The sequence below is a fragment of the Pelmatolapia mariae genome, linkage group LG5, assembly GCF_036321145.2.
Source record: "Pelmatolapia mariae isolate MD_Pm_ZW linkage group LG5, Pm_UMD_F_2, whole genome shotgun sequence".
NCBI classification, from domain to species: Eukaryota; Metazoa; Chordata; class Actinopteri; order Cichliformes; family Cichlidae; genus Pelmatolapia; species Pelmatolapia mariae.
This window is the reverse complement of record NC_086231.1, coordinates 26,375,384-26,401,993: the sequence shown is the minus strand read 5'-3', so window position 1 is coordinate 26,401,993 and position 26,610 is coordinate 26,375,384. Positions and strand designations below refer to the sequence as shown.

Here is a 26,610-nt window from a genome sequence, read left to right as displayed (position 1 = left end):
GTGGATGAAGCATTAGCTCTTAAACCGGAAATAAAATAAAATAAAATAAAATAAAATAAAATAAAATAAAATAAAATAAAATAAAATAAAATAAAATAAAATAAAATGCTTTGATGTATACAATAAAATATTCATACATGAAAAAGCTATATCAGCTACATTAATCCAGATGTGCCAAATAATAATAGTAAGTTTCCATCATGTAGAATGAATTCTTTGCTTATCAGTACTCTTAAACTGCAGCTTTGTATTAAAAACTGTTATAACATTGAAACTCTGTAAGTATCTGTAATGTAAAAATCTGCAAAGTATCAATAGCTCACCTATAGTTGGATGAAAGCAGCTGAGTATGAGTATAAACTAACACAGGCTAAAATAAAAAAAAATCCTACTTTGAGATCTTTACACCACTGCTGATTAATAAGGAAGTACCTTTTATTGGTTTTGATTGGTTCTGTGATGATGAAATGTATTTTTACCGTTCTGTATTGATATGTTCCCGCATCCGAAACATCACTAACACACACATAAACACATCTAGCACTGAAATAATTATTAAAAAGCCTTCTTAGTTTTCAAAGAAGTCACTCTTCTCAGATTTGCACAAAGTTCACTTGTGAGTTGTTTCTTGTTCTCGGCGCATGCAACGCAAATTAATGTCGTAAAGACTCAGGTGTTATGCAAATTCAGGTTTACTGTGTGAGTGCTGATGCCTGCTGTTAAAAAACCCAAGGTATCCTCGCTGCCATGAAGTAGTATGAGCTGGACGGATCTTATTCCTTTTCTCTCTGGGCAAAGTGGCTTTTCATCTCAGTTAGAACCTGTTAATCCAGTCCACTGAAAAGGAAACTACCGTCAAGTTAGATAAACTCACAGAGAACCTCCGGACTAAATTTTCAAAACAACAAGGAGTTGGAAGGGGTTTTGCTGTCGTTCGATTTATGGTAAGTGAGTTAAGTCATTTATTTATTTATTAAAATTTTCCAGGTATGTTCAAGCACTAGATACTGGTCCACCTTTTCAAACTGAGCATTTACCTTGCGCTAATGCAATAAACTAGCTGTTTTATTCCCGTTCCTTAAATCTCAGAGTCCTAAAACTTATCTTACCTGTTACAATTCTTCAGCCACACGGGAAGCTAACACTAGGTCAGAGTATGAAAAGGAAAAAATAGAGTACGAAAAATTATTCCACAGAAGCTTTAAGCAAAGAAATTTCCCATTTAACTCACGAGACACTCCTTTTACAGGCTAGTAAAATGTCACCTATCATATTTTAATTTAATACTAATACTAATTTAATTTAATAAGCTATTCCGCTGCAAAGCAGTGAAATATAAAATGATGTTAGCATATTATGTCACATAAAGGTTTTTGTAGTTTTAATAATTTTAATACTCGATAATAATTTTTCTTTGTGGATCCAAATGTGAAAGGCTTTAACCAGCACTTCTTACTGTCAGCTCTGCTTTCATACTCAAACAAAAACATATATTTCAGCCAAACAACCTCTCCGGGCCCGACACCGGTTAATGCACTTTTATTTTGAAGTGCGCACACGCTTCTTCCGGTCTCCTGGTGTTTTTGCTGGAGGCAGCGTGGCTCGGACTGTGAGGCGGGCGGAGGGAGTGTCTCCTGGGTGTATGAGCTGGCTGACGTCTTGTTGGTGTGAATGAGCTGAAAACACACACACGTACACACACACACACACACACTTGGTCTGACAACAGCTCGGCAGGCGAGACGATCACGGGAAACGGAGGAACAGTTTTCTTTTATATCTTCTTCCCGCTTCCTTCCCCCCTTCCATCTTTATGACTTCGTGAAGACGAAAGGTAAACACACACTCGCACCCAAAAAGATTGAAAGAAAACTTTATAAAAAAGTTAACTGCTAATGTTGTTATCTTAATAATGGGAAGGGGTAAGTTTAGGGACAGGTGCACAACCTTTGTGACAGTGTAATGGGTGTTTTCCAAGCTTTGTGAAATATTTTGGCTGACGTACATCCTCATTATCAGTCCTCGCATCCTTACTTAAGAGCTGTGTCCAGAACACACAGGCTCGGATCACTCTTTCATTTCGCTTATATCGCCTTTCTTTGTCCACTTTGAGAGGACCCAGAGCCGGACACATGGCTCGGAGTTCACTATTGACGCGTCTACTAGTAACTTATTAACAACCCGAAATGAAACACAGGGATATAACGCTGGTTTAGCAGATGAAGTCGTTAAATCGCGACGACTGGCTCTTTGAGACCAAACTGACCTCGAAGTAAGCGCACTCTCACAGCATCACTGGGGAGAAGAAATTGACCTAAACATAAAAACTAAAGGCAGCCAGTGTGGCCTTGACACAACAACAGGGGCACTAAAGGCAAACAGAGATAAAGAAAGTTAAAAGCCTGCAAGCAAAGTGCTACAGGAGACCGAGCTCTGCAGAAACCACCGAAAATAACTGAAATAAGCAAGGGCTGAAAGCCTTCTCTCCTCCAGAGTGTTTGTTTCTTAGGAATTTAGCTGCTGGGAAAATAGAGGAGGGGTAGAAACAAACTAGACACTTAAAAACAAATTTAAAAAAAAATCATTGGGTGGTGCACACAGCTGTAGTCCAACCTGATCTCATTACACAATATCTTGCACACCCAGAGGTGTTGTGTTTAAGAGGTGTAGCAAAGAAGAAAAAAAGTACAATGCATATCCCATGTAAAAATACCTAAGTGCACACATACTGAAAACTGCTGTTTGGAATCTAAACAGTTTATGCAAACCAGCTGCAGATTGATAACAATGCTCTATAAGCATTTTTTTATTCTTTCTCAAGCTGTACTAGTTAGTGTAGAGAGTTTTAAAACTGCAGGGCGTGGAGTTACCGGTTTTAGTCTTACAGGACAAACCAGATGACATGCTGCACACAATGCCTGTGGTATGTAGTGTAGCAGATTTGGTCACATATTGTATTACTGTTATCTTTTTCACACGGTGTGTAAATTTGTCCCTTTTTTGTGAGTGGGGAGGGAGGGAGGCCATTTCTGTTGGTCAAAGTGCTCATGTGACAGGTTGCTCAGGACAGTTGCAGTTTGTTTATCTTTTAGTGGTTTCAGATCAATGCCAGCTCCGGGTTTGGACTGTGCCAGAGCTGTAGATTGTATTGTAGATGTATGGTACGGTTCACCAGGCCTGTTCAAGACCTTGAGTGTTCCCTGCTTGCCTGTTTTGATCTCGATTACTTTTCCTTTCAGGTGTTCACTCAACGGTTGGCACTTTCATCGCTGTGTAATACTTAACATTTGTAAATGTTATCACTTGGACCTGTTCAGAGCAGTTTATCTTGCTCATTCTCAGTCGGTTCATTTTAGTTTCCCATTTTACGTATCACTAAACATCCTCAGTCAAGATGAGCCATCACACGCTGTCAGAGCTTCACTGTGTGTGAGAGTCTTACCATTTAACTACTTTAATTTTAGCTGGAGAAAAAGAGAAACAATCAAGGAAAGGTTCAGTGCATTTTATGTTATCAAAAGACCAAATCAAAGAGAGTGGCATGAAGACTATTTTTTAATAGTGGCTGATGTTTGTTCAGAATGATTGATTAGTTTCTCTTTGCTTCTGTAGTAGAGTAATGCACTTTGAAAAATCTAGACAAACCAGACCATTGCCGTCTTCTTTGTAACAACATAACCGACTGGCTTTTTCTGTTCTGAGTATGAAATGGGTTTTCATTAATGTAAATATGGAGTTTGCTGTGGATAAACATGTTCTGTTCTTCACTCGTCCTGTTTCAGCAACTCGGCCATGGAGAGCTCCGTCGAGGCTTCCAAGACTAGTGTCATGTCGAAACCCAAGCCACCGCTGGCCCCCAAACCTGGCCTCGCTCCCAAGCCCTTCTCTTTGCAGAAGAACACCACCATCCGCTCCATTCATGCCCCAAAGACGCTCCCCGCTACGTCGAAAATTCAAAACTCAGAGCCTTTGACCCCTCGTGCTCAAAAAACATCTCAGCCGGCTGTCACCTCAAATGCCAAACCAGGCTCTCAAAGTGAGCTTCCCAAAAGTCACCCAACAACAACCAAAGCTAGTGAAGCAGGTAAAGAGGAAACTCGTGATTCTAGTGTAGGAAAAACAGCCTCACAAACCAGTCGGCCCGAAGAGACAAAGAAATCTGAGCTCGTCCAGAAAGACAACATCATCCAAACAAACGACAAAGCTTCTGGAGATGTTGCAACTAATTCAGAGCAGAACGACGGAAAAGCGAAGGAAGATGAAGCTCAAGCTTCTGTCGTCAAAATGCGGAATCACTCAGGTAGCGATGGATCCTCTTCAACCGATGAAACATTTCATTGGGGTGGTGCTAGGAAGCGTCTGTCCATGGAGCTCACCTCGAAGTTTGAGTCAGGCGGTCTGTCTCTGCCCCCCCAGCCTCCCATAGCTATCTCCACACACAACACCAAAGGTGATTCAAATAAGCCAGCATCTCCTGCTCCAGAGCAGAAGCAGGCATCTCCAGAGCCGAAGCAGGCATCTCCAGAGCAGAAGCAGGCATCGCCAGAGCAGAAGCAGGCATCGCCAGAGCCGAAGCAGGCATCGCCAGAGCAGAAGCAGGCATCGCCAGAGCCGAAGCAGGCATCTCCAGAGCCGAAGCAGGCATCGGCAGAGCCGAAGCAGGCATCGGCAGAGCAGAAGCAGGCATCGGCAGAGCAGAAGCAGGCATCGGCAGAGCAGAAGCAGGCATCGGCAGAGCCGAAGCAGGCATCTCCAGAGCCGAAGCAGGCATCTCCAGAGCCGAAGCAGGCATCTCCAGAGCCGAAGCAGGCATCGGCAGAGCAGAAGCAGGCATCGGCAGAGCCGAAGCAGGCATCGCCAGAGAAGAAGCAGGCATCGCCAGAGCCGAAGCAGGCATCGCCAGAGCCGAAGCAGGCATCGCCAGAGCCTTCAAACAGAGAGAGCGATGACGGTGGAGTGAAAGAGGACTACACCGGGGGAAACAGCATAAAACGCAGAATCAGTCAACTGTTTGACTCTGCGTCGAGGCCGGAGGCCACGCCGAAGAGGGATGAACCGGAAATCTTAACCGGTATAGGAGGGGTGAAGGAGCGCATCAAAAGTTGGGCTGCAGAAACAAGTTCTGAGGGTCCAAAGATGGAGAAGAAGCCTCCGGCTACATCCCGAGCACGCTCCAAAAGGTGAGTAAGGCTCTGCAGTTTGTGTGCAGTGACAAGATTAGACACGAAGAAAAGGAAGTGAGCATTCATTTGCAAGCACAGGTTCAAATCCCAAAGCCTATCTTCGTTGGTCAGATGTAGATGATTGATGACTTTGTGTCTAGGAAGCCTTAACCTTAAATGTGATTCATTTGTTGTTTTGGGTGAGCAAATGTTGAATAAAATTTTTTTATGTGGGTGTGTGGTTGTATGTGGTTTCTCTTGATTTAGATTTTCTTTATGTTAGTGGTTTGGATTTAAGAGCACATACAGGCATTTCTTATTTAGACAACATTGCAAATGTGCTTATGCCGACAGAAAGCACGACCCCAGTTTCTGGTTTCTGTGAGCAGCTGTAGCAAGAGTGCAAGTCTAGAACTGTTGAGGAAGGAAAGTTTGAGTGTTGCTCTCTTGATGCTCCTCCGTGTTCAGTGTGTTTGGAAAGTAATCCGGGCGTGGTAAATGAAAAATGCTGCTGCAGTATCGATGTTGCAGCCAGATTTATGTCCTTAAATAACCAAGGTTAGATAAGGAAGCAAACTAAGCTACTGAAGTGTGTGAAGTTTGAGATTAGACATCCAGCTGTCTGCACGTATCTTCAGGTATTTAGCTATTCCCTATAGTGGATGTTAATGGGATTTTAGTTGTGTTGCTTATAGTTCCCTAAATAACATTTAGGGAAATTAGTCTTTCAGAAAATCTGCATCCTGACTATATTTTTGAGAGTTTTCACTGTCAGAAGTTTTCAGTGGAACTACTACTCCATGTACTGAATACGCGTTATTATCTCTGAAGCACTGCTGACTGTGTGGAAATGCCAACAAGACTATTTAAGTGACCAATCAGTGGATAAGTAAAAACCTTGTTTTTTTACTTATGTTGAAATCAGACCTTTTAAGTAAATGCTCACAATTTCCAGGTAATTTATGCTCTCACTGACAGCTGGATTAGATGTCATAAATATGTCACATGCTTCCTGGATTCCTATGAGGTTGCCAGCAAACCACTGAAGACTTGTGGAAGTCACTGGTCTGAATAAGCATTAGATCCACTGCTCTCTGTAAAGTTGACTTTTTGTGTTGGTTAAAAGCGACATGCAAGGTGTTATTTCGCGATCTTTCAGGGTGCAAATAGGCCATTTCCCCCAGCACTACACTAAGCTAAACATTTGCTTTGTATTTAATGTACAGACAGACGTACACACAGGGTGTTGTCAGTCTTCTGATGTAGGTCTAGGTCTAGTTGTTGTCTGTTACTTTCATGTTAATCTCTAGAAACAACCTACCAGACATTTTCTTGTTTGTGTTTGTAGTCATGTGGTATAGACCAATCACATTAGAGCAGGGTTTGCTGTTTTTTATCTGCCTACAAAATGACTGCTATATGTAACAGGACACCTAGCTATCTGCTCAGTGACTCTTGAATGTTGAGAACAAAAAGCCCCCAAAACAAAACAAGAACAAATCGTCATTAAAACTCTGTTGTTCACAATGAAAAGCTATGATTGCTCTCTCCTCCACAGCTTTGAGCCTGCAACTTCTCCAACAGCAGTGAAAACACCAAAAACTTCAAATCTCAGACTTTCTGCCGAAGAAATGCCGCAGAGTCCGACTGTGGACCCCCCGTCAAAGGTCTCTCCTGTTGAACAACCAACAAAGTCCCCAACAGAAATGCTAAAAGGTGTTCGAACTGAAAAGAAATCATCGGAAAGTGCTGCAGAGAGCCCACAAGAGGCGAACAAATCAACGGAGGTTGACGTCCAGTTGCGCACCCCTAACCTGAGTGAAGATGTACCAAAGAGGGACAATGTCAAACGTCGCTCTGTTCGCTTTGGCACTGTGCAGAGTGATGATGGTGGGCCTCCACTGATCCTAGGCTCGGATTCTGATTCTGACACTGAAGAAGAAGAAGAAGAAGAGGAGGAGGAAGAGGAGGAGGAGGAGAGTCCTGGAGTTACGGCTGAAAAGGAAGTCCCTGATTTAGTGCCTGTCTATAAAAGAGTAGGAATTTTTCAGAAAAAATATGATGAGAGTCAACAGCAAGAAGAAGAAAGACTGAAACATCTGAAATTTGAAGAACAGCGGCGAGCAGAGGAGAAGGAACAAGCAAGGCTTCAGCTAGAACAGGAGCAGAAAAGAGTGGAAGAAGAGAAGGAAAAAGAAAGGGAAAGACAGAGGGAAGAGCTCAGGCTTAAGGAAGAGGAGAGGGCAAGGCAGAAAGAGGAGCAAATTAAACAAGAGATGGAGGAGAGGGAAAGGGAGAGGCTAAAGGAAGAGGAGAGACTGAGGGAGGAAAGAGAAAGACAGAGACTAAAAGAAGCACAAGAGAGAGATAAAGAGCTAAAGCTGAAACAGGAAGAGGAGGAAAGAGAGAAGGCAAAACAGATAGAGGAAAGACTCAGAGAAGAACAGAGGGAGAAAGAACGATTAAAGGCAGAGGCTGAGGAAAAGCAGAAGGCTATTCAGAGGAAGCAGGAAGAGTTGATGAGGGAAAGACTGAGACAGGAGAAGGATGAAGAGAGAAAAAGAAGGGAACAGGAGAGGAAAATCCAGCAGGAGAAAGAGGCAGAGATGGAGAGGAAGAGGCTATTAGAAAAACAGAAAGAAGAGGAGAGGAGGGAAGAGGAAAGAAGGAGACAGATTGAGAAAGAAAAAATGGAGCTGGAGATGAAAATACAGAAGGAAAAAGAGGCAGAGATGGAGAGGCAGAGGCTGTTAGAAAAACAGAAAGAAGAGGAGAGAAGGGAAGAGGAAAGAAGGAGGCAGATTGAGAAAGAAAAAATGGAGCTGGAGATGAAAATACAGAAGGAAAAAGAGGCAGAGATGGAGAGGCAGAGGCTGTTAGAAAAACAGAAAGAAGAGGAGAGAAGGGAAGAGGAAAGAAGGAGGCAGATTGAGAAAGAAAAGATGGAGCTGGAGATGAAAATACAGAAGGAAAAAGAGGCAGAGATGGAGAGGCAGAGGCTGATAGAAAAACAGAAAGAAGAGGAGAGAAGGGAAGAGGAAAGAAGGAGACAGATTGAGAAAGAAAAAATGGAGCTGGAGATGAAAATACAGAAGGAAAAAGAGGCAGAGATGGAGAGGAAGAGGCTATTAGAAAAACAGAAAGAAGAGGAGAGAAGGGAAGAGGAAAGAAGGAGGCAGATCGAGAAAGAAAAAATGGAGCTGGAGATGAAAATACAGAAGGAAAAAGAGGCAGAGATGGAGAGGAAGAGGCTGTTAGAAAAACAGAAAGAAGAGGAGAGAAGGGAAGAGGAAAGAAGGAGGCAGATCGAGAAAGAAAAAATGGAGCTGGAGATGAAAATACAGAAGGAAAAAGAGGCAGAGATGGAGAGGCAGAGGCTATTAGAAAAACAGAAAGAAGAGAAGAGGAGGGAAGAGGAAAGAAAGAGGAAGATTGAGAAAGAAAGACTAGAGGAGCAGGAGAGAAAAATGCAAGAGGAACTGGAAAGAAGGCAGGCAGACCAACTCAAAGAAAAGCAAAGACTAGAGGAAGAGAGAGAAACAAAACAATCTGGGTTGAACAACATGCAAGAGGAGAGTTTGATGCACAAAGCAAAGCCAAATCTAATCAGTTTTGAATCTAAAGATTGGCCTCAGGAGTCAAAATCACCACATTCTCCCTCACCAAACACCTCTGGGCCCACAGAGAATCTGATAGATGTGGTTTATGATGACTTCTCGGTCAAACAGAATCCGATCGACATAGAATTTGATGATTTTTCAGTCAAACCGATAAAAGTGACCTCACGGCGTAAAACAGAAAGCAGTCCAGTTTTCCGTAGTTGGGATGACTTTCTGGATATAGAGGAAGTGAAGGGACTGGTGCCTGTGGACGTCAAAACTGAGAAAGCCAAGGAAGACAAAATGGAAAAACCAGAGCAGTGTCCAAATACACCTCCTTTGCAGGAGATAAAAGATGAGCCAGAAGAGGAGCAGCTCATCTCTCTAGACGTGAAGAAAGAGGAGCAGCTCATCTCTCTAGACGTGAAGAAAGAGGAGCAGCTCATCTCTCCATACGTGAAGAAAGAGGAGAAGCTCATCTCTCTGGACGTGGAGGAGGAGGAAGAGGAGGAGGAGAAGGAGACAGAAACCGAGGATGAGGACGAGATGGAAGAAGACAACCAAGAGGTCAGCCCTATTTGGTTAGGTTCTAGCTTGATTTGTATTTCTGTCATGCTTGATTAGATTTTGTTTTGTGGACATCACTATGGTTATATGAAAGCTCCAACTGTTCACTTATGCAGAAAGGGTGAGGTTAGGAACAGAAGCAGGGGTGTGCACCACTAGTAAATGTGGTTATTTTGTCAATGAATCACATCAGCCAGGCAGCCATACACACCTCACCTGCACCAGCATTTTGCCATTCCTGTAAGACAAGGAGAGAAATATCTTGTCTTACTTGCTTCAGTGTGGTTAAGCCACAGCTTAAGAACTCGTGACTGTGTTAGTGTGTGTGCGTACTTGTATTACTCATGTTAACACAGCTGGGGAGACTCCTTCATTTTAACTATACAAAGCAAGACCAAACCAAAATTTCCTTATATAACTGCCTTATAAAGTAAGGCTGGGTCCAGGAAATGATACTGTTAATTCTCAGGGAAATTACTGTAAGTCAAGTTTTCTGAAGGCAACATAAACATATCTCAGTAGTACTTCCCCCCCTCCCCTCTCTGAAGTGATTACTTGTTTTATTACAGTGAGAAACATCAAAGAAGGCTAGGGCGAGGTAAACTGCTAATGTGCACGTTTCAAAGTTTCTGCTCTTAAAATTACTGTCATTCATTGTGGTAAGTGCGAGATCAAAAAAGAAGTGCGATGACAGTGCAAAGTTTTGACGGCAGAAAGATGGGTTACAACTTCCTGTGTGTGTTTCCAGTAGCCGTCTTATCTTCTGTGTCTTCTGCTTTCAGTTTGCATTTGTGTGTAGGGAAAAAAACATTTTTAAGTAGAAGCATCGCAAACATTTTAAAGACGCATGTTACGAGGAAGAAGGTTTGGTATGAGTGTGTGGAAGAGTAATGACATTTTTGTTAAATGTTTGGCTCATACTGTGTATCTCCAACGTGAGTGTAAGGCAGGTGTGTGTTACTTAAGAGTGTAACACAGCACATCGCACAGTACAGTGTGATGATGTGGGCCATAGGGCTATAACCCGTCAGATAATGGGTCATGTGTTTCAGTTTCACACGTCTTGTCATATTACCACATTGCAAGCAAATTCGGTTGGTAGTGAAGATGTTAGTTTACACGATTATGTAATATGAAGTCCTGTTTAAAGGTGTAGTTCAGCGTTTTGCAAACAAAAGCATTTATATTCTCTTTTACTGAGAGTTTTGTGAGGCAATTAACACTGAAGTTGTGTATGTAGCAAAAATAATGGCATCAGTTGCATAGTTTAACACAAAAGCTGGAAAGAAAGTTTTGTGTCTGCCTACACTTTCCTGTCCACTCTGCACTACTGTGCTATCTAATAAAGAGAAAAGGCAAAGAAATGACATAGAGTCATGTCTTCTTCAGTCATAACGCTGAGTCATTATCAATAGATTTGGTATTGCACTTATCTAACCCTCAGTGTAAAAGTGATTAAAAGTGATTGAAATCATCTGCAAAATGCAGATGATTTCACTTGATTAAATACCCCCCTCTGAGTCATGTCTTCTTCAGTCATAACGCTGAGTCATTATCAATAGATTTGGTATTGCACTTATCTAACCCTCAGTGTAAAAGTGATTAAAAGTGATTGAAATCATCTGCAAAATGCAGATGATTTCACTTGATTAAATACCCCCCTCTGAATGTTGAGTTGACATTCAGAGACAATGAAGTCGCAGAACAGCTGCAGTACAAGACTGACGTACAGATGGATCTGCAAATAAACATGATCACTTTACAGTTTGCAGTTTGAAGTTTTAGTTCGTCTTTATGCTAGATAATGCAACCCCTTGTTCCAAAAATGCTTCGATGCGTTCGATTTCACATGTCTATGTGTTCTGTTTCACAACACGTGTGATACAGGTCTGCTGAGTTTGTCTTGCTGAAATAAGGTATATGATGCACTAATGTGTCACAGGTGCACAGACTGTCTCCTGATAAAATATCACATTTCGATTGGTCAGACCACAAACTGTTCCAGTTCATAATAAGCGAGCTTGTGAACGCAGCTGCAATCTATGTTCGCTGACTGTTGGGTCATTCCATCTCAAATTTGCTCAGTCATCTCTGATTTACATAAAAGATTTATGGTCCAAAGTTTGAACATGTATAATGAGTGCTGTGAAAGTTTAGTTTCATATATCAACTACTTTTCAGGATATATCTTTTGGAAAAAACGGTTAGTCGACCCACTTTCAGGCACGTTTTTTTTTTTTTCTTCACATGTTGAAATCTGAGGCAGTGTTTGAACATGAATATTTGAAAAACTATTAAAGATGAAAGATTTTCTCAGTATCAAAATGAATCAGGATCTGTAATTTGGAATGGATACATTTGAAAAAAAGATAATTGGGTACTTAAAATATAAAGAGGCAATTTGTATGCTAACTGTGTGAATGAAGGCTGCAAGAATTGTAATTAAGATGTATGAATATGCTACATTGTTGCCTTTTAATAACTGGAATAACCTGAATGATTAGCCTGCTTCAGAGCAGTAGGTCTTGAAATGGGTATAGAAGGTCTCAGAGGTGAAAAATATGCACATATACATTAAAATCATTTTTTTGTATAATTTTGTTTTTGTGGTACAAATTATAATATTTGCTCAAGTCAGGATGAAAGTTAAGTGAAAGTAGCACTTTCTTTATTTTTTTCATGTTTAAAAGAGTTTTATATGCTTTATTTTACAGTATTATGACAAATAACTATAAACCATTCAGACATTGGGACTACTTGTCTTTTGCAATCTGAGCTTTATTAGTGTGTGTGCTCAAATATAGGGCTTTACATATTTTCCATATTTTAACTACCTAATGCTCACATTTTTGATGTATCTGGCCCAAATTACACATTGTAATTCATTTTCATGGTAAGATACATTTTCAGGCTTTTATCTTTAATAGTTTTTAGATATTAATATTTAAACATTGCTGGAAATTTCACTGGGCAAAAAAAAACATATTGAAAATATATTTCAATACGTATTTATAGCAATTATTACATATGTTCAAACTTTGTACCATGAAATTTTTATGCAAATCGGTGACGTTGGTTTGACATTGTTGTTTTCAGAGCTGCTCCTGAATCCATGTTGTGTTTTTCTCTAATGACTCGTGTGAGAAACTTATCGTTATGCAATTTTATGTTGTGAAATATTATTCTCACATAGCTGAACTGTTGCCTTAATAGTAGTGAACGGCTGCTATTCTTTGCACCTCACAGTTTGTCTTAGATGGTCTTTTTTTTAATCATTTATATTATTGCATACATTTTACCTGCATCAACCTTTTATGTTTTGTCTTTGTGTTACTTTTTGTTTAAATCTAAGTTTTTCTTTTCCTACTAACCTCTTAGACAGTGTCCAAACTTCTTCTTTTATAATTGAGATTGGAGGTGACAGGTCAAGTAGATGCAAAGTGAACAGATGTTCAATTTTGTCACAGCATTTAAAAAAATAAAGGCAGCAAACCCAACAAATTCCAGGTGAACAGAGCAGAGCTGCACTTAATGAGAGCAGGACTGCCAGAGATATGACATTTAAGACAGATGGGCTCACCGCCTGTTTGAACATGCAACATTTTTGCAGACTTAATGAAAACAGTGAACCAACCCTGGACTGTGAGTGTGTGTTTGTTGTTGCTCTGTCAGTGCTGTAGCAAGCAAACCTTACCATACATAACCTATGACATACAGGGCAATGTATGCAACCACTTGGGTGCTGTAAAGGGGCTTTGCTTGTCTGTCTGTGTGAGTACATTCTTATTTGCACCACTGAGTGGCGCTGCTGCTCTTTGACTTTGCACTTCCTCACTGTGTGCTGCAGAAATGATGAACTTTATCTCATATAAGGCACCTAAAAATCAGCTAAAAATAAAAGACGTCTGTAACACTAAACTATATGTTTTCATAAGTGTAATCTTTTGTTTTCTTCTTTTCTTTCCCTTTTGATGCAATAACGTCAACCTGAAAACTGACAAAAAGCTTTTCATTTTTAGACAAAGCATACTGGAGAAAATGTTTACTAGGCAAACACAAGGTGTGCAGCCGACCGTACACCCTCAGTCAGGCTTCTGATTGAAAGAAAGATTAGCAGATGATGGCGGGATGTGATGGTAAGAAGAGCCTAGGTGCTGTGTGGTCAGCATGCCCTCTTTTGGGTCTCTCCAGCAGAGCAGGATGTGAGAATGACCATACATGGTGCCCCATGTCTGCTCTCATTTTCTGTCTCTGTCTCTCAATCTCTCCACCCTGTTTTGAGAGAGAGCCTGTCATCCCCCCTCCCTCACACACAAACACACTCTCTGGCACACAAAGAGGACGGTCTAATCCAGAGACAAGAAAGTTCACGTCTACTGTCTTTGTGTTTTCTGCTGCTTCATTTGCCTTTTCCTCTCACAAAAACCTGGCTCATTCATTGCCTGCATTTACCTACGGATGAGACCGGCAGAGGGAGGTACAGAAAGCACCTTGGCCCAGCCAGGCCGCACCTTTCCTACTTCCCTCGGGATTTTCCACATCCGAGCACAGACCTCCGCTTTGTGTTGACGTTCTGTGAAATCACTCAGGTCTGACGGTGATAAAGGGATGATCTGTCTCTCTGTACTTGCCTTTGGATGTTTGGAGTGTCAGATGCTTCCCATGTGATTTTTTTTTTCTTCCTTTTTTTGTGAACTCAGAAGTACGTGGGTAGGTTTAGTCAAAGAGATAAAAGGATGTAAATTGCCAACTTTAGACTGAAACCTTCGAAGCTCTTTTTGCTTCCCAAGTGACGACAGAGAAGAGTTTTTGAAGCAGGCTTCAGTCGGTTTGTCTTTTAAATGGATGCTTAATCAATGATGGGAAGCTCTTTCTTTAGGATGCCGCTGTCTCACATCAATCATAGTTAATGTGACAGTGGAATAGTGTCGTCACACTGCAAACACATGGCTGGCTGGACTATTTACTTCTTCACTGACGGCAAATTGTAGACTATCCAGGAAGTTCGCGTAAGCTGAGTCGTGAAAATATGCAGAGAGAGGAAGCATCCATTTCAAATGACAGATGGACTACGTTTTGTCTTCTGTGATGTCAGAAAAGTTCTTTCTACAAAATATAACTTTTCCTGTGCATACCTTCTGAAATGTCAACAGACAGCTGGATCGCAGAGCCAGCTTTCTGACTCACCCGCAAAATCCTTTCATCTCTAATAAAGTTGAACCTCAGTTTCTCTGTTGAACCGGTTCCCATGGTGACCCTGCCGTCAGTGCAGCCAGCTGTGTGAGCTTTTCAAGCATGCAGTACTTTGGAGGAAAACTGTCGGCCGCCCAGCTGCAGGTGGTGGGCTGGGTGGGCAGCCTACGTCGGTCCTTGCAAGGGGCTCTGGAGCTTGTATGGGGCCAGGAGAAGCAGGAGGAGGAAGAGGATGATAAAGAAGATGAAGAAGAGGAAAGTGGAGATGAAGGAGGAAGGTTTCAGAGGGCCATGTCACCGCTCCGTAGCTTTGCCAGTCGCAGCAGGAGATCCCTGCATCGCTTCTCTATCAGAAGTCGCAAGACTTTGCAGAGGAAAGCCACTAAAACCTGTTCTGTAAGAGCTGACATACACAAACCAGTAAAAATATACAGTTACAGTAACTATATTTAAAGGCTTTGCTGTCTAATTTCCATTATCATTGTGTGCAATGATCAAAGCAGAAGCTTTTAGGGCGAGTTTTGTTAGAGAATGCTTCAAAACTCCCTGTAACTTATTAGCCTGTTCAAAATTTCCATGGACATGGGTTAAAAGATAACCATGCAAATCTAAATAGGGAGTGCAGCACACAGTGGCAGTGTGTTTCAGGAAGGACAGAGATATCTGATGAAGTTTCCTGCTTGTATTTTTTTTTTTTTTTATCAGTGCACAGTCACGGCCTTTCCCTCTCTGTCTGTGGTGTATGTGGGAGATAACGTGCCGGACAATAACAAAGTGTGACACACTTAGACAAGGTTTATCTAACTGTTGTTATTTATGGGTGTCAGCTCCATATCTGCATCTGCCTTTTGTTTGAGCTGGCCGCCTTTGGCTCACAGCCTAACCGTTCTTAGTTAATGCCTTTTTTTTTCCTATTTCTATCATTGTATGTCATTACATCTCATTACATTATATTATAATAGATTATATTCGATTTTGCAGGCGATCCTTGCACATTTTTTGGAACCAAAAAAAATTTTTTGGCACTATATTTAAGTATATAACATGTACATTTGTACATGTAACTTTACATTTGTACATCTGTAACTTTATCATACATGTGGGTGCACGGGAGAAACATAGTCTGAAGGAAAGATTATCTCTCCGGCTTAATTCCCTTAATCTGGTGATGTATCATTTTGATTCTTGTGGTGACATTCCTTCACAGTCGTTGTGAGTCAGATTGTTCCTCATTAAGTTGTGCTTTTATTCTCTCCACTTAGCTGCAAACAAGGTTCCATATACATTCCAGTGACCATGACAAAAATGTTATGCAGGTAAACTATAATCAAGCGGACTCTGTCCTAACTTGTGCAACATATCCTGCGCCCTCAGCAGCACATTTTTGTATTGGCAAACACAGAGGTAGTGCTTTTATCCTTTATAGTAGGTGTGTATGCTACTTAGAAGTTCTTGTCCTAAATCTTCAAATGTTGCTAGATGAATTAAGCTGCACCCTCATGTTTTTTATATATTAGCAGTGGATCCAGTGAAAGATTTAGCTCATTAGCCCAAGAGTAACCTGATGTTTCTGGGGTTTTTTTTTCTTTTTTGTCTTATTTTGTTGTACAATGCAGTCTAAAAAAATCCTCTTAATGTTAGGAAAGGGAGTCAATGAGCAGGATCGGTTTCACTGCATCGCTTTTGCATCTAACAATGCAAATTTATGTTAGGTCGGATATTTATTGTAGAAAAGCACCTTTAGAAAGTTAGTAAATGCTAAGAAAAATACTAGCTTGCCTGACCAATCAGCAACAGGACTTGGGGGAAATTAAATTTCAACCCTGGTTCTTACAGTGCAAAAGTGCCCTAGATTTTACAGGCCCAGGGTTCCTTATTCACTAGATTTCTATAGCATATAACAAGAACCTGAAAAACTAATTCTGGATTCATTCATCCCTCAGAGATGTAAATCACCATAAGTGCTATATCTTAATCTAACCCTGTGTTTTGTAGAAAGATAAAAGAGATTTCTTGGGTTAAAAAAAAGAAAAAAAAAAAAGAATATTCATTTAATTGATGATTGTCTAAGTTAGACTTAAGGTTAGGGTTGGAGTGATCGCTGTTGATAAAGTACACCTCAGAGGGTTGATATGACATAGGTAAGGAATAAGACTGACCCATATAATAGTTAAGTTACAGTGCCATGTAAAAATGTGCGACTTTTCTGATTCCTTCATTTTTTGCACATTTGTCATGCTTAATTGTTTCATATTATCAAACAAATTAATTATTGGACAAAGATGAACAGAGTAAATGCAAAAGACCGTTTCCCAGGAGTGGGCAGCTTACCAAAATCACTCCAACGCACATCCAGGAGGTCACAACAAAACCCCAGAACAACATCTGCTTCACTTGCTGTAATTGATGTAGTCATGAACTCTGCTGTCTACCAGAAAATCCCAGAGGAGAATGTTCGGGTGTTAGTTTGTACCCTGGAGCTTAAACAGAGTTGAGTTATATACCAGGACAATGATCCGAATCACACCAGCACTTCTGAATGGCTAAAAAAACAAAAACAGAGTGAAGTATTTGGAGTGACGTTGTCAAAATTCAGACTTAAATGCGATTGAGATGCTTTGGCCTTAAAAACAACCTCAAAGAGGCTGTTCAAGCTTGAAAACCCTCCATTGTGGCTGAATTAAAATAATTCTGCAGAGAAGAGTGGGGTAAAATTCCTCCACAGCGATGTGAAAGATTTATTGCCACTTATCATAAATGCTTGATTGCAGTTCTTTCTGCCAAGGGTGGCACAATCTGTTATTATGTTTGAGGGGAATGACTTTTTCATTGCACGGTATACAGAATATTGAACTGGGGAGCATAAAACAAAGAACCCTGAACGTAGGACATGGCAAATACTGAACTATAAACTTATGTTGTGGGGAACGTGCCAGAAATTTCCCTTGGGAGTTGGTAGAGACCAAAGCAGAGATAAAAGGATAGTACTGGAGTACTGCATACTTTTCCAGTTCACAAACGTATCTCTCATTTTTCTGCAATTGTTGCAATATCTTTGCTCAACTTCTAAACATGTTTCTAATATCTAATTTATTGAAAACTCCTTTAGCTCTGGCCAAAGTAGGAAGACGAGGCCGTTCGTTTTGAATTTTTAAAACGGAAGAAACTGGCTCCATAGTGTAGTGGTTTACGCATTTGGTTGGCAAGCTAAATTTTGCTGGTTCAGTTCCAGACAGAGATAAGAATCCCCTTTGAGGTTGTTGTCAAATCAAATGTGCAGAGCTACCCGCTGTGGTGCCCCTTTGTGACGAGGGGGCATCCTAAAGTAACTTTTCTTTTTTTGAACCAAAAAACAGTGTCTCCAAATCACACGATACAATGCCTCACTGTTTCTTTTATCTCTTGCACAAATGTTTTTCTAACCTTTGCATACTTAAGATTCATCCAAACAGGAATAACTGCATATTTGAAAATTTTTTTTTTTCTTACTGAACTCAGCAGAAGATACTTCCTGGGAAGCATTAGTCAACATTAAAACTTTGTGAGTGACAGCTGCAGCTCTGTGATAAAGGTGGCACAGACACGGGATAAATCGCATCGCAGAGGAACAGCTTGTCAAAAAAAGCACTTTGTTTTTTCTCTTCATCTGAACATGGAGTGTGGTTATAGGAAAATCACTAGAAGCCTATTCATTTGTGCTGTGATGCTGCCAGATAACAGGCATTGTGCAAATGAAGCCGCCCTGAGCGTCCTGAGTAATAAATGGCCTCACAAAAGAGATGAGATGTTTACTCAACTGTTGTGTTGTATCCAGGTGACAGTGTCTGGCTATACAGCACTGGGATGTGCCCCTCAATAAAATATGAAGCGAGCATACAGGAATGTTTTACGAGGAAGTGGTTGCTTTTGTTTGGAACATGTTTGCGTGCGTCCGTGTATGCTTGTGTGTGCGTGCGTGTATTATAGCATGTGGGCGTGACATCATGAGTGTGCTTAGTTTGTCTCTGTTGAGGCATAAAGGTGTGTACACCAGTGCGTGTGTGTCTGTGTGCGCATGTTCATGCCCCCAGTGTTCATTGAGGACAGCCCAGCCTCTGTGACCGGCTCATTAAAAGACGCATGCATGGCTGGTCCTTTCTCTCTGTGTAGCTGGTGAGTTTTGGCTCAGCACACAGTTTAGTTTCTCCTTGTTTCAACTCTACAATTTAAAGTTCTTGTTTATAAATTTATATGACGTAGAGGATCATTTGGGTCATTGAAAAAAAAGGATTTTCGATCAATGAACAGAGCAATAGCTTAGAATTTAAGTTAAGGTATTCAGCCAAATATGTCATTTAGCAGGGAAGCATAATGGTGATCTGCCAGTTAGTACTGTTGACTCATAGTAGAAGGTCCTGGGTTCGAATCCACCATCTGGCCTTTCTGTGTGGAAGCTGCATGCGTTTCCCCGTGTTTGTGCGGGTTTACTCCTTCCACAGTCCAAAGACATGCAGTTGGTGGGGTTAGGTTAATTGGTGATTCTAAATTACCCATGTTTCTCTGTCTTACTATAGGTTCTTTACTTTACATACTTGTTGTTTTGATTTTGGGCTATATGAATAAAATTGAATTAAATTGACGATTTCTCTGGTTTCTGCATTACTTTTCCTTTTGAATTTACCTGAAATTTTGTGTCCATCTCGCAGGATCAGACCAACAGTTTCTCCACAAAAAATGAAGACAAGGACACTGATGCTTTGATAGACTTTGGCCTTAAACATGACCAGCAGGATCCAGTCTGGGAACAAACACCTGAAAGAAACAGGTAGGAAATCATTTGCATTATTTAAAAAAATAAAAAAGTAGTTTGAGTTTTCGTTGTACTTGTATAACAATGTTAATCCACAAGCCTTTAAAACATTTCTATTTTTTTATTTGTTTGGCCAAATGTCATAAGTTAGACTTCGGGAAAGTGTTTAGGAACAGAAATCTTGTGACAGCTTAACCAAATGCAGATGCACAGTAAAATGTGCTGTCAGGCATTTGAAAGTTGAGCTCCCTGTGCCCCCTTGTGGTCAACAAAGTTAAACACATATGCTTAACGGAGTGGTGAAATTAAAAACAAAAAACAAATTGAAATGAGCCAAAAGCATTTTGGCAATGCCCTATGAACATTCTTCTTCAGCTTTGTTTACACTTTTGTTCTCTTCAGTCCACAGCCAGTCGCTGACGAAGTACCTGAAGTCTCATCTGAAGACACCGCCGATGATCTGAAAGAGCCAGAGTTTGCCCCTTTTCCCGAGGTTAGTGAGTTTTTAAATCTTCCCCTGTGCCATCAACCAAAAAAGGTAACATGGAATTCAGTTGTTACTTTGCAAACTTACTTTAGAAAATATCTGTTTGTGCTTGTGCCTTTCTGTAGTGTGAAGCATGGATAGATGGAAAGATAGATAGAAGCACAAAACAAAGATATCAGTGACGTTTGTAGCAGATATACACTAACTCGTCATTGTGGAAACAATTTTATCAACTCCTGAAGAGAGTTATCAAGACAAAAACAAAACCAACTAAACTTTATACACGCTGCCTACATTCACATAGCTATAGATATGTACACATAACATTGATGATGGAAAACAGTGGATGCCACTGACAAGAGTCAGAACTCAGCAAAAACAGAAAACGTATTTACGGAGCCAATTCATCTTCATATTCACATCATTTTTTTAATACAGTTGTGTGAACTTGTGCAGTGAGTCATTGGCTCTGTGCAGTCTTTCCACAGTGTTTTCTCTTCTCTCCCCTGACTGTAATGCTGTGATATTTACTATTGATTCTTACGGCCAGTTTATTAAACATATAATTTTCTCTCTGTGCGTGATGTTTTTGTCTGGCTTGAAATAAATTCTGGGCGAAACTCGTGTCGTCTTGCTTTGTACATAATTTTGACTCAACCAGGTCACTAAATTGTTTTTTTTTTTGTTTTTTTTATGTGAGTGACGAAGAGTGACAGCTGATTGAAGCCAGTGTTATTAATTATTCTTATTGCTCTTTTATGTAATATTTATATTGGCTGTATATTTCTTTTGGATGTGTTTCCCCATACTTCTACACATTATGTCATATAGGGAAGTTTGCAAGCACAGAGTGTGGTTTATGAAATCTTTGACTTTATACAGTGTCATAACTGATTTAAAATCTTTTTTTCCTAATGTATTCAATATGTGACTTCCAGAATATTATATAATTTGTTATTTATTGTTACCCCAAGTAATTAAATTTCAGTTACTTTTTATATTTCTAATTATTTCTAGTAATAAATAATGCACACTTGTGGCCAGTGCGTTTGCTTTTTATTGCTAGATTTTGTCTATGTGTCTCTGTACAGAGCTCCACTCCTCTCCTTGACACCAGTGCACAAAGATCCAAGGCGGATTTGGGAAAGAGGCGTATTCGATCACGTCCGTCACGCAAGCTGACCGCAGGGTCAGCTCAGAAGGAAACACAGGATTGGAGGACCCAGGACTCCACAGGTTATTAGAGTATCTGTAATGTTCTATGTGAAAGCATCAGTGGTATAAAGACAGCTGACGATATCGAATTGTTTTGACTCATGTCTGTGTTTTTCAGCTGAAAAAGAGACAGTTGCAAAAGAAAGGGAGTCAGATTCTGAGGAAGAACAGCCTAAACCCAAGGTAGTCTGTTCCCCGTCCCAGCGAGTGCCAGTGTTTCCTGGTATGAGTCCTGCAGGCTTGCTTGTAAGTTCTCAAAGCATTCAAGAACAACTTAAATTTATTTTAAATGTGTTTTTTTTATTATTAATATATGTAATATGATGCAAAGGGGTCTTTCTTTTATTAAATTAAGTACTTATTTGTATTTATTTGCTTTTTTTAAGGCTCAGCTCAAAAGGAAAACAGGTGGTGGAGGAACTGGAGTGAAAGAGGAAACCGTAGAAAGCAAAGCTAGCGAAGAGAAGGAACATCAAGATGAAGAAGTGGCACCATCTTCCGTGGAGCTCTCGCGTTCTCCTCGCACGCCTGCCCGTCTGGCTGGAGCTACACGGGTGCTGCCACTCATAGGCAACAAGGAAGAAGGGTAAGCAGAAAGAAGCGCTGCTCACCAAAACAAATATATATGTTGTGTAAATGATCCAGATATCTTTGGGGAAGATGACTGAAATATCGAAATATCGTCTGTGACATTCAGTGGTGCCTCCTCGCCTGCTTGGCTGAAAGAGCTGAAATCTAAGAAGCGTATGAGTCAGCACGGCAGTGACGCTTAGCCAGACGGAGGTGAGTGATTTAATATAATTAAAAAAGCTTGCCTTGATTTTTGTATTTCTACTTATATGCTAAAATATGATTCTGTGTATTATTTAAAAATGTAAAAACATATTACTGTAGCTTTTAATATATAGATTTTTTACGTTACAGTACAGAAGTTCCTACATTGCTGTATGACTCATACAGTGGGGGAAATAATTATTTGATCACATGCAGAATTTGTAAGTTTGCTCACTTGCAAAGACAAACATTTTTATGTTGGTTTCATTTTAGTGGAGAGAGACAGAGTATTAACCAATCAACCAATAATACAGAAAAAAACCCTGCATTGCATAATAGTAACATGACATGCTGAAATTTGGTAAAAGTAGTTGATCCCCAAGCAAAACATGACTGAAACCATTGCTGGCAAGCACACTGGTGAGATGTGTCTTGTAGTTGGTCACCAGGTTTGCACACATCTGAGGAGGGATTTCGGCCTACTCCCCTTTACAGAAACTTTAAAGAAAGACATGGCAAAGACATGCTCAGTTGGCTGTCTTGGCTGTTCCTTGGCAACTGGAAGCTTCAGCTTCCTCCACAGATTTACTGTCGCACTGGCGTCTGGAGACTGGTTAAACCACAAAATGACCTTAATGTGCTTCTTTTTTAGTCAGTCCTTTGTTGCCTCGGCGGTATGTTTTGGGTCATTGTCATGCTTGAAGACCCATCCAAAACTCATCTTCAGTTTTCTGGCTGAAGAAAGGAAGTTCTCATCCAAGATTTTTCAGTACATGGCCCCGTCCATTGGCCTTTCAATGCAGTGAAATTGTCCTGTACTCTTAGCAGAAAAACAACCCCAAAGCATAATGTTTCCATCTCCATGCTTGACTGTGGGGATGGTGTTCTTTGGGTCAGTATTTCTCATGACAGGTTTGCGCCAAATGGCTCAATTTTAATTTCATATGACCACAGCACTTTCTCCCAAGCCTCTCTGAATCATTTAGATGTTCACTGGCAAACCTATGACAGGCCTGAACATGTGCCTTCTTGACCAGGTGGACCTTGCAGCCGCTACAGGATTTCAGTCCATTACGAGATATCTTAGCACTGTGCTTGCTAAAGGGTTTCTCTACTAAGTAGAAGTACTAAGTCCTTTTTTCTTGGTGATCAAATACTTATTTCATTCAGTGACATACATATGGGACTCCATGTTTGCGTGGGTTCTCTCCGGTTACTCCAACTTCCTCCTGCAGCCCTAAGACATGCAGTTAGTGAAGTTAGGTTAATTGGTGATTCTAAATTACCCATAGGTGTGAATGTGAGTTGCACTGGCTGTCTTTTTCTCTGTGTTATCCCTGTGTCAGATTAGCAAACTGTCCATTGTGTATCTTGTCTCCGGCCCTATTGTAGTTGGGGCTCCAACTACACCCCTCCCGGTCCTTATAAGGATAAGCAGAAGAGAATGGATGGACGGACACAAAGAAGTGTATAACTTTTATGTAATTTGCGTTTTTCTTGATTTTTGGTTGATAATCTGTCTCTCTCCATTAAAATGAAACTACCACAAAAAGTAGAGACTGTTGATTTCTTTGTGAGTAAAGTTAGTAATTAAGCAGGGGCTCAAATAATTAGTTCCTTCAGTGTAGTTGTCAGTAGGGGGTAAAAGGGTTTTTTAATTACTTTTTCTTATCCAAAAAGTGATGTAATAGTCTTTTGTGCAAAAGGTTCCTTTGAGTGACTTGTAGATTCATCAGCTGTTTTTCTGCTACTTCTAACCCTTTTATGATTGGTGCATTGCATATAATTATAGGGCTTAACAGGATTGGCTGTAGATAGGCATGAACATTTTGACATTTTTAACATTTGGCTTACACTGTGCATCACTATGGTGGGAATGGAAGCATTATTTAAAAGGCCCAATTTTCTTGTGAGTCATAATGCAGCACTGCTGAATACATATACTAGAGTAGAGTGAATGGTTCAGACTTGGTGGCAATACTGTCAGGAGCTTTCTCCTTTTTTTTCCCTTTTTTTTTTTCTAAGGCCGGCTATGACTAAACCAACAGCGAAAACAAAAAAAACAAAACAACAGGAAACAGGCCATTATCTTTGCTTTTTTTTTTCTTCTATCACAATGAGAACCACACACTGGGGGAAAACATTTTGTACCTAAATGTACTTTACTCTGCTTGATGTGCTTTTAACCTGCCTGTAAAATTAACCCTAACTCTCACAAGTTTTGACTAGCTTAGGGAGAATTATGGAAGTATAAAGGGCTTATGAACACACCAAACACACATTGTGTTACTGATGTTACCACATTGTGAATTTTATATATTCAATGCTTCCATTTGACCTTACTGCATCTTGTCCACCCTTTAGGAAACACCGTGCTATTGCCATTGAGCTCAGCTGCTGCTGCCGGCAGACATGACCGCTCCATCGTGTGCCCAGAGTGCCTTATTTTGTACCTTCACTGGGATGTTCACTTTTGCTGAACGCGCCTCTCAAATGGAATATAATGCCAAGTCTACGTGCCTGTGATGTTTTAATGCCAAGTACATGTTATATGAAATGTTGTGTAAGAAGCTCAATGGAGAGCAAATGCCCCAGTGTCATTTGGAGCAAAGTCATGGACTGTCTGCCTGGATTGTGTAAATTTGCAAGACTGTCATGTACTGACAGGGACTGATGACACTAGGCCTTTAGCAGGATATCTACATTCACACACACACAGGCCTTTTTATAGTTGTGAGGACACTCGTTGATCACATTGCCTACCCGCTCTCCCAACCCAACTCTTGTCATGTTCTAAATCCAATTTTAACCACATCATTATCATCAAGTGTGAACCCTCGAAGAGACCTTTGAGGCTCTGGATCCTCACAATGCAGAAGTTCCCTCACTATGATTTAGAATTTCTTTTTTTTTTTTTTAAATCCTCATAAACACAGAAATACACGTATGAGGAGACACATGTGTACAGAATTACGAAATATAAATAATGCACCTTGTGTGTATTTAGTTTTAATTGTACAAAAATGCCTTTTATATTGTTTAACCGATCACAAAGCATCTCAAGTAAGGCTTGAAGCACTTTAAGAAAAGTTCTAGCAAATTACCGTCCAAACAGCAATAGAGTAAAAACTGTAGTGACAGAATCCAGGGATTTTTTTGTGCCTTCTTCATTTTGTTACATCATTAGTGTCTATCTACTTTTTAAAACAAGATCTCACAAGGCTTAATTAAGTACTGCCTGATTTGTTTAACCCACCCACTAGCTGGTTGGAGCGTCAACAGTGGGCTGAGAGGATATTTCTGGGGTGCAATAACAGAGTCAGAAAAAAAAATGTTTAAAGGAGAAAAATGCAATAATGTGCTGGAGGTTTTATGTGCCTTTTTAATGTTTAAGAATGAATGTCATCAAAATGGAATTCATTATTGATCAACTTACTGTACGTTAATGGGAAATTGGGGGAATTTTATTAAAATGTTTTCTATGAAATGAAGTTGAGTGTATTATTTATTTGTTGGTTGATTGATTTATTTTGGACATTGAACTTCCTATTGCATGTATTCAGTGGCAGTAAAGCATAGATACATTAACTGGGCAATATATTAGGTACACCTTACTCATACTGGGTTGGACACCCTTTTCACCTTCAGAGCTACCTTAATCCTTTGTGGCATAGATTCAACCCAGGAGCTGGAAACATTCCTCAGAGATTTTGTCCATATTGTCATGATGGCATCAAACAGTTGCTAGATATTCAGCTGCTGCACATCCATGATGTGAATCTCCCTTTCCACCACATCCCAAAGGAGCTCTATTGGAATGAGATGTGGTGATTGTGGAGGCCATTTGAGCACAATGAAATCACTGTCAGTTTCAAGAAACCACTTTGAGATAATCTGAGCTTTCTGTCACGTGTGTTATCCTGCTGGAAGCAGCCATCAGAAGATGGGTGTACTGTGATCATTAAGGGATAGACAGGGTCAACAACAATACTCAGGTGGACTGCAGTGTTTAAATAATTCTCAGTTGGTAGCAAAGGGTGCAAGAAAATATCCCTCCACATCATCACACCAGCAGCAGCCCAAACTATTGATATAAGCCAGGATGGATTCATGGTGTTATCTTGTTTATGCCAAATTCTCACTCTATGCTCTGAATGTTACAGCAGAAATCAAGATTGGGAAATGTTTTTCAAATTTTCCATTGTCCAATTCCAGTGAGCCTGTTTGAACTGTAGCCTCAGTTTCTTGTTCTTAGGTGATAGGAGTGGCACCCAGTGTGGTCCCATCTGCTTCAAGGTTCAATGTGTCATTTGTTCAGAGATGGTCTTCTGCATACCTTGGTTGTAAAAAATGGCTATTTAAGTTACTTTTTTCTGCCTACCAGCTCAAAGCAGTTTGGCCATTGTCCTCTAACTTTTGGCATCAACCAGGAATTTTCACCCAGAGAACTGCAGCTCACTGGATATTTTCTCTTTTTTGAACCATTCTCTGTAAACTCTAGAGATGGTTGTGTGTTAAATCCCAGTAGATCAGCACTTTCTGACATATTCAGACCAGCCCATCTGGTACTATGCCAGATTCAAAGTCAATTAAGTCATCCTTTATGCTCCATTCTGATTCTCAATTTGAACTTCAGGAGGCCGTCTTGACCATATGCCTAAATGCACTTTTTTATGCAGTTTCAGTGTCAATGCGATTAGATAACAAGCAGTTGAATAGGTGTGCCTAAAAAGTGTTGAGTGACTTCATATATAATATTGTTTCAATTGTGTTTTACAAATCCTTTTGCTCTTGTCATTTTTTTGGAGTTTTTTTTTTTTAATT

The 26,610-nt window shown here is 40.3% G+C and overlaps 1 protein-coding gene across 1 annotated transcript; it reads left to right on the top strand.

Moving 5' to 3' along the window:
- The first annotated feature begins 1,731 nt into the window (after positions 1-1,731).
- LOC134628231 (trichohyalin-like) lies at positions 1,732-25,241 on the top strand. Its single transcript, XM_063475001.1, has 10 exons — positions 1,732-1,834; positions 3,783-5,180; positions 6,721-9,328; positions 19,207-19,325; positions 19,713-19,803; positions 20,889-21,033; positions 21,131-21,258; positions 21,399-21,598; positions 21,710-21,795; positions 24,151-25,241. Exons 2-9 carry the CDS (start codon positions 3,793-3,795, stop codon positions 21,783-21,785), a joined length of 4,755 nt encoding a protein of 1,584 aa, XP_063331071.1. The 5' UTR covers positions 1,732-1,834; positions 3,783-3,792; the 3' UTR covers positions 21,786-21,795; positions 24,151-25,241.
- The last annotated feature ends 1,369 nt before the right edge of the window (positions 25,242-26,610 follow it).